The sequence below is a fragment of the Mobula birostris genome, chromosome 16 (assembly GCF_030028105.1).
Source record: "Mobula birostris isolate sMobBir1 chromosome 16, sMobBir1.hap1, whole genome shotgun sequence".
NCBI classification, from domain to species: Eukaryota; Metazoa; Chordata; class Chondrichthyes; order Myliobatiformes; family Myliobatidae; genus Mobula; species Mobula birostris.
Genome location: NC_092385.1, coordinates 80,268,868 through 80,284,603, shown reverse-complemented (window position 1 = coordinate 80,284,603; position 15,736 = coordinate 80,268,868). Strand labels below are relative to the sequence as shown.

At 42.7% G+C, this 15,736-nt stretch overlaps 1 protein-coding gene across 1 annotated transcript in view; it reads left to right on the top strand.

Annotated features, from left to right (window-relative positions):
- Positions 1–15,736, top strand: part of cenpp (centromere protein P) — a 279,625-nt gene that overhangs the window by 53,515 nt on the left and 210,374 nt on the right. The window contains exon 6 of the mRNA XM_072280996.1: positions 15,420–15,516. Within this exon, the coding sequence (XP_072137097.1) occupies positions 15,420–15,516 (97 nt within the window). The remainder of the gene's footprint in view (positions 1–15,419; positions 15,517–15,736) is intronic.

The window sequence follows — 15,736 nt, the reverse complement described above, 5'->3', positions numbered from 1 at the left end:
GAGGAACAATACCTTATATTCCGCCTAAGTAACCTCCAACCTGATGGCATGAACCACAAATTCTCAAATTTCTGGTGAAGCTCCCCCCACCCCCAACCCTCTTTCGCCAATCCCGGTCCTCTTTTCCCTCTCCCAGCTTATCTCCTTGGCTGACCATCAGTTCCCTCTGGTGCTTCTCCCCACTTTCCTTTCTTCCATGGCCTTCTGTCCTCTCCTATTAGATCTCCCCCTTCTCCAGCTCTGTATCCCTTTCACTAATCAACTTCCCAGCTGTTTACTTCACCCCCCTCCGTACTTCATCTATCACCTTGTGTTTCTGCCTCCCCTCCCCCCACCTTTTAAATCTACTCTTCGTCTTTTTTTCTCCAGTCCTGCTTGAAGGGTCTCAGCTCGAAATGTTGACTGTACCCTTTTCCATAGATGCTGCCTGGCCTGCTGAGTTCCTCCAGCATTTTGTATGTGTTGCTTAGCTAAATGTACATTGACTGAACAAGTAGTTGCATGCAGCTGTTTTTTCTTCAACATTGGGCAATTGAAAATTAATCTTTCTTTCTCCCCTGAAATGAAACATGAACAACTATTTCTGAGTTGTTTCATTTTAGTTGGAAAGTTCAACTGTGCATCTCATCTATGCAATTTATTTATGAGGAACTAGTATGATGAAGTCATGCACTGTTCATTATAAGGAAACTTGGATGACAATTCCCTCAGGTATACACTTTGTTGATCATATTGCCAATCCCAAAGGTCTGCAAGGTAAAAATTACTCATTTAACTTAACCTGTACTCAAGCAACCCTCCCTGATCGCCAGCTGTTCCCAAACCACCATTCAATCCCACCTCACGATGTACCACATCAGCCATTAACCCTTCTGACTCTTTTCCTGCCTGGATTTTCTTTTTTATTGTATATTCCCAACTCCAAATACATTAACAGCCTACTTCTCAATATATTCCACCTGTCACCAATTACACAACTGGCTTCTTCTTTCCAAACTTTCTCTAACTGTAGATTTTTTTTATTCCCTCAGACCAAATGCCAAATGTCTATCTCCTGCTTCCAATTGGAAACACATGGATAATGGATTTTACTGCCCTTTTCTGCCCAAAACGTTAGTTCCAATTGGCTGTGACTAATGATTTTCTAAGCCCAACATCTGCAGAAAAAGATTTGCCAACACATTTTTGTTTTAGACTATGAAATTTTGTACTGCCTGGTCAGTGGAGCTTATCCCTGGTCCTCAGATCTAATTCACTGTGGGAAGTCATTGGTAATGAAAATCTGTTGCAACATTATTGTATGCACATGAAACATGGCATTAAAATAAGACATAAATAAGCATCATCTGTCTGTGAGTTCCTATGTGGACGAAGTCATGGATCTATAGCAAGATGAAAGTGTGAGCTGGCGAATTGCTTTGGATTGTGTGTTGCCTTATTTTAGATTTGCACTTCCCACAAGAGTGATTTTCAACTAATACCAACTCATCGTTTTAATTCCCTTCCTCTTGAAGGTAACATACTGTATCTTGGAGTTTGTTATAAAGTTGGTGGATGAAATATTGTTTGGGGAAATAAAGAGCATTTATGCATTAAAGTTTGATAAAAGACAGTGCCAAGAAAGTAGCAATGCCCCAGTGTACATTTTTGTTATACAGCACTGTTGATTATCAAAATCTGTCTAGATATATTTTCTGAAAAATGTAGATGTGGATAAATAAAGATAAGGGAATGAGACAGGTGACAGATGTTTGTGTAGGGGAACACTTTGCATCTAGTGATCATAATGCCATTAGTTTCTAGGTAATTATGGAAATAGTACGTATACCTCAATAATAAGTCTACCACTTTGGATACTGTTGGGGGCTGGGGGGAGATGACCTTTTGGGGAAAGCTAAATGACTTGATCTCTGCCATTGAGCCTCTCTCTGTGGCTCAGAAGTGAAAGGGGGAAAACAGGAATGCAGTAGTGATGGGATTCCATAATTAGAGGTGCAGACTGTCTTGAAAGAGATGGGATATTGTCTCCCAGTTGTCAGAGTCAGGGATATCTTTGATCAGGTCTACAGCGTTCTAAAGGGGGAGGATGAACAGCTGGAAATCATGGTACCTATTGGTACCAATGACATAGGTAGAAAAAGGGAGGAGATGCTGAAGGAAGAATATAGGGAGTTAGGCAGAAAGCTGAAAACCAGGACCTCCAGGGTAGTAATCTCCGGATTGCTGCCCGTGCCATGCATCAGTGCGGGTAAGAATAGGATGATTTGGCAGATGAATACGTGGCTGAATAATTGGTGCAGGGAGCAGGGTTTCAGATTTCTGGGTCATTGGGATCTTTTCTGGGGATGGTATGAAAAGGAAGGTTTACATCTGAACCCAAGGGGGGCCTATATCTTTGTTGGGGAGGACCGAAACTAATTTAGCAGGGGTATGGGATCTGGAGTGATAGGGCTATGGATGGGGCAGTTGGTATACAACTAGATGCAGTGTATAGTGAGACTGCAAGGAAGGTCAGGCAGATGATAGGGCAACATTGCAGTCAATGGGATAAGTTCAAGTGTAAAAGGGTGCCAAAATTGAAAAGGGTGATGACGCTGTTATATTTGATGTGCACGTAGTATATGGAATAAGGTAGATGATCCTGTCACTCAGAGGTTGTAAGGTATGATGTTGTGTGCATTGCTGAGCTGTGGCTGAAAGAAGATCATAGTTGAGAGCTTAACATCCAAGAATACACATTGTATTGAAAGGATAGGCAGAGAGGGAGGGTGACTCAGTTGGTAAAAATTGAAATCAAATTCTTAGAAAAAGGTGGTGTAGAATCCTTATGGGTAGAGTTAAGAAACTGCAAGAGGAAAAAGATCCTGATGGCAGTAATATACAGCTCTCTGAAGAGCAGCCAGGATATGGGCTACAGATTACAATGGGAGAAAGAAAAGGCACATAGCGAGGACAATGTTGTGAAAGTCATGGGATTTTCAATATGCAGGTAAATTGGAAAAGTCAGGCTGGTACTGGATTCCAAGAGGGCGAATTTGTAGATGGCTCTTTAGTGCAGCTTGTGGGTGAGACCACTTGGCGAATGGCGATTCTGGATTATGTATCGAGCCAGATTTGATTAGGGAGTTTAAGGTAAAGGAACCCTTAAGTGACAGTGTTTACAATATGATAGAATTAACCCTGTAGTTTGTGAAGAAGAAGCTAAAATCAGATGCATCAGTATTACAATGGAATAAAGGGAAATACAGAGGCATGAGAGAGGAGCTGGCCGAAGTTGATTGGAAGGGGACACTGGCAGGGATGATGGCAGAACGGCAATGGTTAGAGCTTCTGGGAGCAATTTGGAAGATGTAGGAAAGATACATCCCAAAGATGAAGAAGGATTCTAAAGGGAGGATGAGGCAAATATGGCTGACATAGACAGCATAAAAGCAAAAGAAAGGGCCTATAAGAGGGCAAAAATTAGTGAAAAAGTAGAGGATTGGGAAGCTTTCAAAAACGAGCAGAAGGCTCGCTGATAAAAAGCCACAGAGTTAAAATGAAATAGTTTCAAAAAAATTCAAAAGATACAAAACCTTTTTTTCAGACATATAAAGAGTAAAATAAATGAGTGGATATTGGACCACTGGAAAATGATGCTGGAGAGATAGTAATGGGGACAAAAAATCATTGCACGAACTTATTAAGTATTTTGCATCAGTCTTCACTGTAGGAGGATGCCAGAAAAGGAATGTGTCAGAGGCAGAGATGAGTGTCATTTCTATTACTTAAGGAGAAGGTGCTTAGGAAGCTGAAAAGTCTGAAGGTAGGTAAGTTACCTGGACTATACCCCAGGGTTCTGAAAGAGGTAGTTGAAGAGGATCTGGAATGGTTCTGGAGGACTGGAAAATTGCAAATGACATTGCACTCTTTATAAAGGGAGGAAGGCAGAAAAGAAGATAGGCCAGTTAGCCTGACTACAGTAGTAGGAAAGATGTTGGAACCTATTATTAAGGGTGAGGTTCAGGGTACTTGGAGGCACATGACCAAATAGGGCAAAGTTGGCTTGATTTTCTTGAAGGGAAATCTTGCCTGAAAACCTGGTGGCATTCTTTGTGGGAGTAACAGGCAAGATAGACAGAGGAGAGTCAGTAGATGTTGCTTACTTGGATTTTCGGAAGGCCTTTAACAAGGTGTCACACATGAGGCTGCTTAACAAGATAAAAACCCATGGTATTACGTTGAGGATACTAACGTGGATAGAAGATTGGCTGCCAGTAATTAGTGGTGTTCCACAGGAGTCGATGTTGCGAATGCATCTTTTCAAGTTATATATCAATGATTTGGATGAAGGAATTGATGGCTGTATAAGGACGAAGATTGAGAGAATGGGCAAAGAAGTGGCAGATAGAATATAATGTAGGCAAGTGCATTGTCACATACCGGTAGAAAGAATGAAGGCATGAATTATTTTCTAAGTGCAGAGAAAATTCAGAAATCAGAGGTGCAACAGAACTTGTGAGATCTTGTGCAGGTTTCCTTAAAGCTTAACTTGCAGGTTGAGTCAGTGGTAAGGAAGGCAAATGCAATGTTAACATTCATTTTAAGAAGACTAGAATATAAAAGCAAGGATATAACACCGAGTCTTTATAAAACATTGGTCAGACTACACTTGGAATATTTATGATTAGTTTTGGACCCCTTATCTAAAAAAAGATGTGCTGGCATTGGAGAGGGTCCAGATGAGCTTCACGAGAATGATCCCAGGAATGAAAGGGTTAACATGAGTGTTTGATGGCTCTGGGGTACTTGCTGGAGTTTAGAAGAATGAAGAGGTTGTCATTGAATGTGGAGAGGATGCTTCCAATAGTGGGGCAGTCCAAGACCAGAGGGCACAGCCTCAGAATAGAAGGTCACCCATTTAGAACAGAGATGTGGAAAAATTTCTTAGGATAAAGGGTGTAGAATCTGTGGAATTCGTTGCCACAGATGGCTGTGTAGGCCAATTCATTGGGTATATTTAAGGCAGAGGGTGAAGGTTCTTGATTAATCAGGGTATCAAAGGTTACGGACAGAAGATAGGAGAATGGGATTGAGAGGGACAATAAATCAGCCATGATGAAATGGTGTAGCAGACTCGAAGGCCAAATAGCCTAATTCTGCTCCTTTGTCTTATATTCTATGATCTTACGGGTTGAGATTCTAAACTGAAGACCAATTTTGATGGTATCAGTAAGGTTCTGGCATGTGTGGAATGGGATAGGTTGTTTTCTGGCAAAGGTGTACTTGGTAAGTGTGAGGCCTTCAAAAGTGAAATTTTGTGAGTACAGAGTTTATATGTTCCTCTCAGAATAAAAGGCAAGGATAGCATGTTTAGGGAACCTTCATTTTTGAGAGATATTGAGGGAGGTATGAACAAATGAGGTACTTGAGTATAACAAAGGTAAGCAAACACTTAAGAATCAAATCCATTGTAACTGGCCTATCGGCGGCGTCAACAGAGCTTTACCAAGAGGGACTTCTCACAGGTTGGCAGTGGTTACTTAAAAAGGGAACTTCAAGAGCGTTTGTCCATCGTACATGGCCTATCAGCGGCTATCACTGGAGCACCAATCATGAGTTAGATAGCAGGGAAGGTTCAGGCATAAAAGGGAGACACTGCCTTGCAGAGCGGTCATCAAAGTAGCTGTCATGGACGGAGTGATCTGAGGCAGAGTGGTAGGGCTTTGGCTCATTCGGGCTTGGGCGATATGGGTCAAGGCGAGGTAAGTTACCTGTGAAGAATAGAAACAGGAGGGATTACTATGAGGCTGGTGTTCTGTGCTGGGTGTCAGATGTGGGATGTCCGGGAGAGTCCCAGCCTCCCGGACAGCCACATCTGCACCAGCTGTGTTGAGCTGCAGCTCCTTGGGGACTGGGTTAGGGAACTAGACATGCAGCTCGATGACCTTAGTCTGGTCAGGGAAAGTGAGGAGGTGATAGAGAAGAGCTCTAGGCAAGTAGTCACACCGGGGCCTTGGGAGAAAGATAAGTGGGTAACAGTCAGAATAGGGAAGGGCAGGCGTCAGATACTAGAGAGTACCCCTGTGGCTGTCCAACTTAACAATAAGTACTCCTGTGTGAGTACTGTTGGGGGGAATGGCCTACCTGGGGGAAGCAACAGTGGCTGCGCCTCTGCCACAAAGTCTGGCCCTGTGGCTCAGAAGTGTAGGGAAAGGAAGAAGACAGCAGTAATAGAGGACTCTATAGTTAGGGAGTCAGGCAGGTGATTCTGTGGACACAGGAAAGAAACATGGATGGTAGTTTGCCTCCCAGGTGCCAGGGTCCAGGATGTTTCTGATCGCATCCACGATTTCCTGAAGTGGGAAGGTGAACAGCCAGAGGTTGTGGCACATATTGGTACCAATGACATAGGTACGAAAAGGGAGGAGATCCTGAAAACAGACGACAGGGAGTTAGGAGGGAAGTTGAGAAGCAGGACCTCAAAGGAAGTAATCTCGGGATTACTGCCTGTGCCATGCGACAGTGAGTATAGGAATAGAGTGAGTTGGAGGATAAATGCATGGCTGAGGGATTGGAGCAGGGGGCAGGGATTCAGATTTCTGGATCATTGGGACATCTATTGGGGCAGGCGTGACCTGTACAAAAAGGATGGGTTGCACTTGAATCTGAGGGGGACCAATACCCTGGCAAGGAGGTTTGCTAAGGCTATTGGGGAGAGGCTAAACTAGAATTGCTGGGGGGTGGGAACCGAACTGAAGAGATGGAGGAAGAGGCAGTTGGCTCACAAATAGAGAAAGCTTGGAGACAGTGTGAGAGGGAGAATAGGAAGTTTGAGATGTGTCTATTTTAATGCAATAAACATCATGAACAAAGTGAGTGAGCTTAGAGCGCGGATCAGTACTTGGAGCTATGCTGTGGCCATTACAGAGACTTGGGTGGCTCAGGGGTAGGAATGGTTAATTAGAGTGCCAGGCTTTAGATGTTTCAGAAAGGACAGGAAGGGAGGCAAAAGAGTTGGGGACGTGGCACTGCTGATCAGAGATAGTGTCACAGGTGCAGAAAAGGAGGAAGACATGGAGGGATTGTCTACGGAGTCTCTGTGGGTGAAGTTTGGAATAGGAAGGGGTCAATAACTCTACTGGGTGTTTGTTTATAGACCACCCAATAGTAACAGGGACATTGAGGAGCAGATAGAGAGACAGATTCTGGAAAGGTGTAATAATAACAGGGTTGTCGTGGGAGATTTTTATTTCCCAAATATTGATTGGCATCCTGCTAGAGCAAGGGGTTTAGATAGGGTGGAGTTTGTTAGGTGTGTTCAGGAAGGTTTCGTGACACAATATGTAGGTAAGCCTACAATAGGAGAGGCTGTACTTGATCTGGTATTGGGAAATGAACCTGGTCAGGTGTCAGATCTCACAGTAAGAGAGCATTTTGGAGATAGTGATCACAATTCTATCTCCTTTACCATAGCATTGAAGAGGGACAGGAACAGACAAGTTAGGAAAGTGTTTAATTGGAGTAAGGGGAAATATGAAGCTATCAGGCAGGAACTTGGAAGCATAAATTGGGAAGAGATGTTCACAGGGAAATGTACAGCAGTAATGTGGCAAATGTTCAGGGGATATTTGCATGGGGTTCTGCATAGGTACATTCCAATGAGACAGGGAAAGGATGGCAGGGTACAGGAACCGTGGCGTACAAAGGCAATTGAAAATCTAGTCAAGAAGAAAAGAAAAGCTTCCAAAAAGTGAAATACGTCTTATGGAAATGTTTGTTTGATGGTGAAATTCAATAAAAAATAAATTACGAAAAAAAACAAACTAGGTAATGATAGAGATCTGGCAGATTATAAGGCAAGCAGGAAGGAGTTTAAGAATGAAATTAGGAGAGCCAGAAGGGGCCTTGAGAAGGCCTTGGCCAGCAGGATTAAAGAAAAACCCAAGGCATTCTACAAGTATGTGAAGAGCAAGAGGATAAGATATGAGTGAATAGGACCAATCAAGTGTGACAGTAGAAAAGTGTGTATGGAACCGGAGGAGATGGCGGAGGTATTTAATGAATACTTCAGTATTCACTATGGAAAAGGATCTTGGCAATTGTAGGGGTGACTTACAGCCGATTGAAAAGCTTGAGCATATAGACATTAGGAGGATGTGTTGGAGCTTTTGGAAAGCATCAAGTTGGATAAGTCTCTCGGACCAGGTGAGATCTACCCCAGGCTACTGTGGGAAGCAAGGGAGGAGATTGTTGAGCCTCTGGCAATGATCTTTGCATTGTCAATGGGGACGGGAGAGGTTCTGGATGATTGGAGGATTGCAAATGTTGTTCCCTTATTCATGAAAGGGAGTAAGATAGCCCAGGAAATTATAGATCAGTGACTCTTTCTTCAGTGGTTAGTAAGTTGATAGAAAAGATCCTGAGAGGCAGGATTTATGAACATTTTGAGAGGCATAATATGATTAGGAGTAGTCAGCATGGCTTTGTCAAAGGCAGGTCGTGCCTTACGAGCCTGACTGAATTTTTTGAGGATGTGACGAAACACGTTGATGAAGGTAGAGCAGTAGATGTAGTGTATATGGATTTCAGCAAGGCATTTGATAAGGTACCCCATGCAAGGCTTATTGAGAAAGTAAGGGGGCATGGGATCCAAGCGGACCTGCTTTGTGGATCCAGAATTGGCTTGCCCACAGAAGACAAAGAGTGGTTGTGGTCGTAGATGGGTCATATTCTGCATGGAGTTTGGTAACCAGTGGTGTACCTCAGGGATCTGTTCTGGGACCCCTTCTCTTTTTGATTTTCATAAATGACCTGGATGAGGAAGTGGAGGGATGGGTTAGTAAATTTGCTGATGACACAAAGGTTGGGGGTGTTGTGGATAGTGTGGTGGGCTATCAGAGGATATAGCATGACATCAATAGGATGCAAAACTGGGCTGAGAAGTGGCAGATGGAGTTCAACCCAGATAAGTGTGAGATGGTTCATTTTGGTAGGTCAAATATGATGGCAGAATATACAAACTTTGTAGTATTAATGGTAGGATTTGGCAGTGTGGAGGATCAGAGGGATCTTGGGTCTGGGTCCACAGGACACTCAAAGCTGCTGCGCAGGTTGACTCTGTGGTTAAGAAGGCATACGGTGCATTGGCCTTCATCAACCGTGGGATTGAGTTTAAGAGTCGAGAGGTAATGTTACAGCTATATAGACTCCACTTGGAGTACTGTGCTCAGTTCTGGTCACCCCAGTACAGGAAGGATGTGGAAACTATAGAAAGGGTGCAGAGGAGATTTAGAAGGATGTTGCCTGGATTGAGGAGCATAACTCATGAGAATAGGTTGAGTGAACGATCTTTTCTCGTCGGAGCGGCAGAGGATGGGAGGTGACCTAATGGAAGTGTATAAGATGAGAGGCATTGATTGTGTGGATAGTCGGAAGCTTTTTCCGATGGCTGAAATGGCTAACATGGGCACAGTTTTAAGCTGGTGATGGAGGCGGATACGATAGGATCTTTTAAGAGACTCCTGGATAGGTACATGGAGCTTAGAAAAATAGAGGGCTATTTCTAAAGTAAGTACGTTTGGCACAGCATTGTGGGCTGAGGGGCCTGTATTGTGTTGTAGGTTTTCTATGTTCTAAATCAGGAGTCCAAAAGAAAGCATGAGTTTGCTTGGAGCTGAAAAAGGTGAAGGAGGTCTTAAATAGGTTTTTCATCTATATTTATTTGGGAGATGGACATAATCTATAGAAGTGAGGCAAAGCAGCAGTGAGGGCATGGATCCTATACAGATTACATAGGAGGAGGAGGAGGAAGTGTTTGCTGTTAAATTAGGGTATTTGAATCACCAGGGCCTGACAAGGTGTTCCCACGGACTCTGTGGGTGGCTAGTGTGGATATTACAGAGGCCCTGGCAAAGATATTTAAAACATGCTTAGCTGCAGGTGAAGTTCCGGAGGCCTGGAGGATAGCTAATGTTGTTTAAGAAGGGTTCTAAGAGCAAGCCAGGAAATTACAGGCCGGTGTACCTGACATCAGTTAGTCAGAAAGTTATTGGAAGGTATTCTCAGGGACTGGATATATCTGGGTATGTAAGTATTTTGATAGACGGAGACTGATTAGGGATAGTCAACATGGTTTTCTATCTGGTAAATCATGTCTAACTAATCTTACAGAGTTTTTCGAGGACGTTACCAGGAAAGCTGTTGAAGGCAAGGCAGTGGATATTGCCTATATGGACTTTGGCGAGGCCGTGTATGGGAGCTTGATCAAGAAGGTTCAGTCGCGTAGCATTCAAGGTGATGTTGTAAATTGGATTAGGCATTGGCTTCACGGAATAAGCCAGAGAGGGCTTATAGGTGGTTGTCTTTCTGACTCAAGGCCTATGACAGGTGGTGTGCCGCAGGGATCAGTGCTGGGTCCATTGTAGTTTGTCATCTATATCAATATCTGGATGATAATGTGTTAAACTTGATCAGCAACTTTGCATATGACACCAAGATTGGAGATTTAGTGAACAGCAAGGAAGATTATCAAAGCTTACAGCAGGATATGGATCAGGTGGAGAAATGGGCTGAAAAATGGTGGATTGAATTTAATGCAGGCAAGTGTTAGCAGTAGGGCGCTAAGGAGTGCTGTAGAACAGGCTGATCTGAGAATACCGATCCATAATTTCTGAACGTAGTGTTAAAGATAGATAGGGTTGTAAAGAAAGCTTTTGGCACATTTGGCCTTCATAAATTAATGTATTGAGTACAGGAGTTGGGATGTTATGTTGAAATTATATTAAATGTTGGTGAGGCATAATTTGGAGTATGTGTCTAATTTTGGTCAGCTACCTACAAGAAAGATGTAAATAAGATTGAAAGAGTGCGGGGAAAATTTACAAGGATGTTGCTGGAACTTGATGTAAGTTAGAGGGAGAGGTTGAACAGGTGAGGACTTTATTCCCTAGAACATTGAGAGGAGATTTGATAGAGATATACACAATACCCCTATACAAAGGGAGCCAGGTGGAAAGCTGAAAAACAGAACCTCCAGGGTAGTAATCTCTGGATTGCTGCCCGCGCCATGTGTCAGTGTGGGTAAGAATAGAATAACTTGGCAGGAGAATGCGTGGTTGAAGAACTGGTGCAGGGGCGAAGGTTCAGATTTATGGACCATTGGGATCTCTTCTGGGGAAGGTATGAGCTGTACATAAGGGATGGTTACACCTGAACCTGAGGGGGAACAATATCCTTGCAGGCAGGTATGCCAGAGCTGTTCAGGAGGGTTTAACTAATTTGGCAGTGGGATGGGTACCCGAGTGATAATGCTGAGGTAGTTGATTTATAAACAGAGGCATTGTGTAGTGAGACTGCTAGCAAGGAGAGGCTGATAGGGCAAAGTTGCAGTCAATTTTGCAGTAAAATATTGAAGTCAAATCATTAGCAAGAGGTGACATTGGTTCAGAAGGTGTTGAATCATTGTGTGTAGAGCTAAGGAATGGCAAGGGTTCAAAGACCCTGAGGAGAGTTATATACAGACCCCCAAGCCGTAGTAAAGATATGGTCTGCAAATTACAGCAGATGATAGAAAATGTATGCCAAAAAGATAATATTACAATACTCATGGAGGATTTCAATATGCAGGTAGATTAGAAAAATTAGGTTGGTTCTGGATCCCAAGAGGGAGAATTTCTAGAATGCCTACGAGATGGCTTTTTAGAGAAGCTTGTGTTTGATCTCACTAGGGGATCAGCTGTTCTGGGTTGGGTATTGTGCAACGAACCTGAATTGATTAGCGAGTTTAAGGTAAAAGAACGTTTAGTGGAAAATGATCATAATATGATCGAATTCACCCTGAAATTTGAGAAGGAGAAGCTGAAGTCAGATGTATTAGTATTACAGTGGAGTAAAGGGAATTACAGAGGCATGAGAGAGGCTGGCCAAAATTGATTAGAAAAGAATGCTGGCAGAGCAGCAATGGCTAAAATTTCTGGAAGCAATTCGGAAGGGGTAAGATGGGATGCTTTTAAAAACCAACAGAAGGCAACTAAACAGTTATTGAGAAGAAAAGGATGGAATACGAAGGTAAGCTAGCCAGTAATATTAAAGAGGATACCAAAAGTTTAATCCATTTATTCGACAGAATAGAACTTCTCCATAAAGTGTTCAAAATAATTATTTGGTCATTTTGTTTACTTTCTCTTTCCAAGAGGAATGGTCTGAACTTTTTAAAATCTCCATATAATTGAAGTCCCACTTAGCATTAAATGTAGTAAATCCAATCGAATTAACATTTTGTGGTTGAGCGTTCGCTAGAAACTTAACCACACATTACTACAAGAAGAAATTAGAGGCTCACTATCTTGGCATGTGATTCCCCAAAGCTTCTGCACACTTAAAATACATGATCTAAAGAATGATTAAACAGTTTCCACTAGTTTGGATGAATGAATGGATGATGAGCTTTCAAGAATCTCATCACTACCCAGGATAGTGCAGCCTATGTGATTGCCATCCTTTGCACTTTTCAAACACTCTTTTATCATGGCTGCAGTGTTTACCATTAATGGAAAGCATTGCAGCAATTTAATACCCTGTTTGAAAGCACCATCCAAACTTGTAATCAGTGCCACACCTACAAAGACAAGGGTAGCAAGCAGCTTTTGGGTTCTAGGTCCATAGTTCAGTGACTGTGGCTACACGAGTAGAAATGTGGTAAACGTATGGTTTGCTTTCCTTCACTGGTTGGGGCGTTGAGTATAAATGTAAGGAAGTAACACTGCAGCTGTATAAACTTGAGCCAAACAGCACTTGGAGCATTATGTTCAGTTCTGGTCATCCCATTATATAAAGGATGCAGAGACTGCGGAGAAGAGGCAGAAGAAGTTTCTCAGGCATGAGCTAAAATGAAAATTGGGCAAAATTGAGTTGTTCTCCCAAGAGCATTTGAGGCTGAAAGGAGACCTGCTGGGGATTTTTTTTAATCATGAGAGCTATATATAAGGGTAGACAGTCAAAATCTGTACCCCAGGGTAGAAATGTCAAATAACAGAGGGCATGCTTTTATGGTTATTCATGCAAGTTTTTCTTTTATTCATAGTGGTTGGTGCCTGGAATAGGCTGCTAGAAAGCAGGTGGACGTAGGCAGTTTGGTGGAGTTTAAGAGGCTTTTAAATAGGCACATGAGTACGAAGGGAATGGAGGGATATGAATGAAACAGAGGAGGACTACACAGTATAAACTAGCATCAAGTCTGGCACAACATCATGGGCTGAATGGCCTCTGCAGTGCTGTACTGTATCTTCTCTGTCCTTTGTTGCATTTGCTTCAGTAGTGAATGATTCCATGGAGGTGCCTCTGAAATGTCTTCGTTTTTTAACTGTAGCTTCCTCGTTACCATAATAGATAGAGCTTCTGACCTCAACTCATCTATTTCTTGCATCTTTGCTCTTACACCTTCTCTTCTTGGTCAAGCCAAGAAAAGAATCTCCATTGGTTTTTACTTTCTATTCCATCAGCTTATGCACTCAACAGAACATTCCTCACAAAATATGCCAGCTCCAATAAGATTCTATCATTGAGGACACATTCCTCTCCCCTTCTATTTCTGCAATTAGAAGGGATCACACTCTTCATGACTTCCTTCTTCATCCATCATTTGCCATCATATGGTAATTCCTGCGCAACCACAGGATATTTTCTCTTCCCACTGGCCATTCTTTTTGAGTCAGATAGTGATTCATTTGCACACTTCCAATCTGTTGTACAATCTATTGTAAAATTTTGTCTCCACTGCATTGGAGAAACCAAACAGAGATTGGGTGATCTCTTTGTGGAATACTTGAAGGAGCAATCCTGACCTTCCAATTGGCTGCCACTTTACTTCACCATCGCATTGCCACTCTGGCATTTGTCTGTGGACTCCTGCAATGTTACAATGAGGGAACATGTTGCGTCCTTTTCAGGCGGTTAGTCCACCTTTGGTCCCCACCTGGCACTCAGCTCTCACCTGTGGCTCCCCGTAGCTGTTTGCATGCGACAGCGGCCACACCCCGGGCAATGGCTTCGACAAGCCGGCTAAACCAGGTGAGGGTAGCCGACAGGTCTCAAACCCTTGGTGTGATAGGGAGTTGTCTATCCCAGCATGTGAAGACAGACTCCGGCGGATTGAGCGGACGAGACCTATGGAAGGTCCAACGGTCAAGAAGGCGGTCTCTGCAAGCGTCGTGAAACGTGTAGAGCAGGACAAGACACAGAAGACGTCCTGGTCATCCACTGCGCCTAGTCCAGCCGTCTAGACTCTGTCTTGCCACTGGATCCAGATGGGACCTCATCGACGTCAGCGATGGACGAACAACACAATGAGGTCCAAAGCAAGTTCAAGGAACCAAGAACAACAGGAATTCTGCAGGTGCTGGAAATTTAAGCAACACACATAAAAGTTGCTGGTGAATGCAGCAGGCCAGGCAGCAACTCTAGGAAGAGGTGCAGTCGATGTTTCAGGCCGAGACCCTGACGAAACGTCGACTGCACCTCTTCCTAGAGATGCTGCCTGGCCTGCTGCGTTCACCAGCAACTTTGATGTGTGTTGCTCAAGGAACCAAGTGTTATCTTCTGTCTGTGCAGCTTGCAGCCTACAAGATTCGAAACTGAATTCTCTAAGATTAGGTAACTCACTCTCTTTCTTTCTGTTTGTTTGAAATCTGGCTACTTTTGCTTACCATATTTTTTCCCTTCCATTTTCATAAGCTGGCTTGCTCATGTATAACATTACACAAATTATACAACATGAGCAATACAAAAGACAGAGAAAGGTACTTTTATCTGATTTTAAACTATCCATTAATTGCTTTATTTATTTATTGACATACATCGCAGAGTAGGCTCTTTGAGCTGCGCAGCCCAGCAATCCCCCAATTTAATGCTAACCTAAGCATAGGACAATTTACAATGACCAATTAACCTACCAAATGGTATGTCTTTGGACTGTGGGAGAAAACTGGAGCACTCGGAGGATATCCACACAGTCATGGGGAGAACATACAGACTCCTTATGTGTGCGGCAGGAATTGAACCTGAGTTGCTGGTACTGTAAAGCGTTGTGCTAACCACTATGGTACTGTGTCTCCCCTATATTATTTCATCTGATCAGAAAAATTCCTTTTGTCCCACCCATTGCTCTCCCAATCTTCTCTAATACCTAAACTAGCTGGTCACTCTTTTTCCAGTTCTAACAAAGACTCCCAGATCTGAAACGTTAACTGTTTCTCCTTCCACAGATGTTGTGTGACCTACTGAGTTTTTTTCTGTTTTTATTTCAGATTTCCAGCAGTTGCATTTTTTTCATTGGCAATGATTTGTCTGGGTAAATTTTAGTACTGCACTACATTGAGTTTCATTTGAAACTATTTAGATTTTGTTTTTGCTCTTTTTAATTGCCATTGTATTCTTTATAGAACTGAAGAAAAGAAGAGCCTCCTACAGTTTTTCAGAACCATCTCAGTCTTTACAAAATGGTACGAGTATCGCCAAGCTACTTTTAGCAATTTCAAGGTAGGACAAAATACTTCAAAATACAGTTATAAAATTTCTGTTTACAAATTTCTAGCATTTTACGTATATGTCGTGTTTTGAATGTGAAAATTATCATCAGCACTCCAGAACAGGATCTAGCAATATGTCAAGTGAATGTATAAAAATTGAACTGTATCATGCTGACAATGTCCAGCTGTCCCATGCTTGGACACATGTCCCCTAGTTATGCAAATATTTT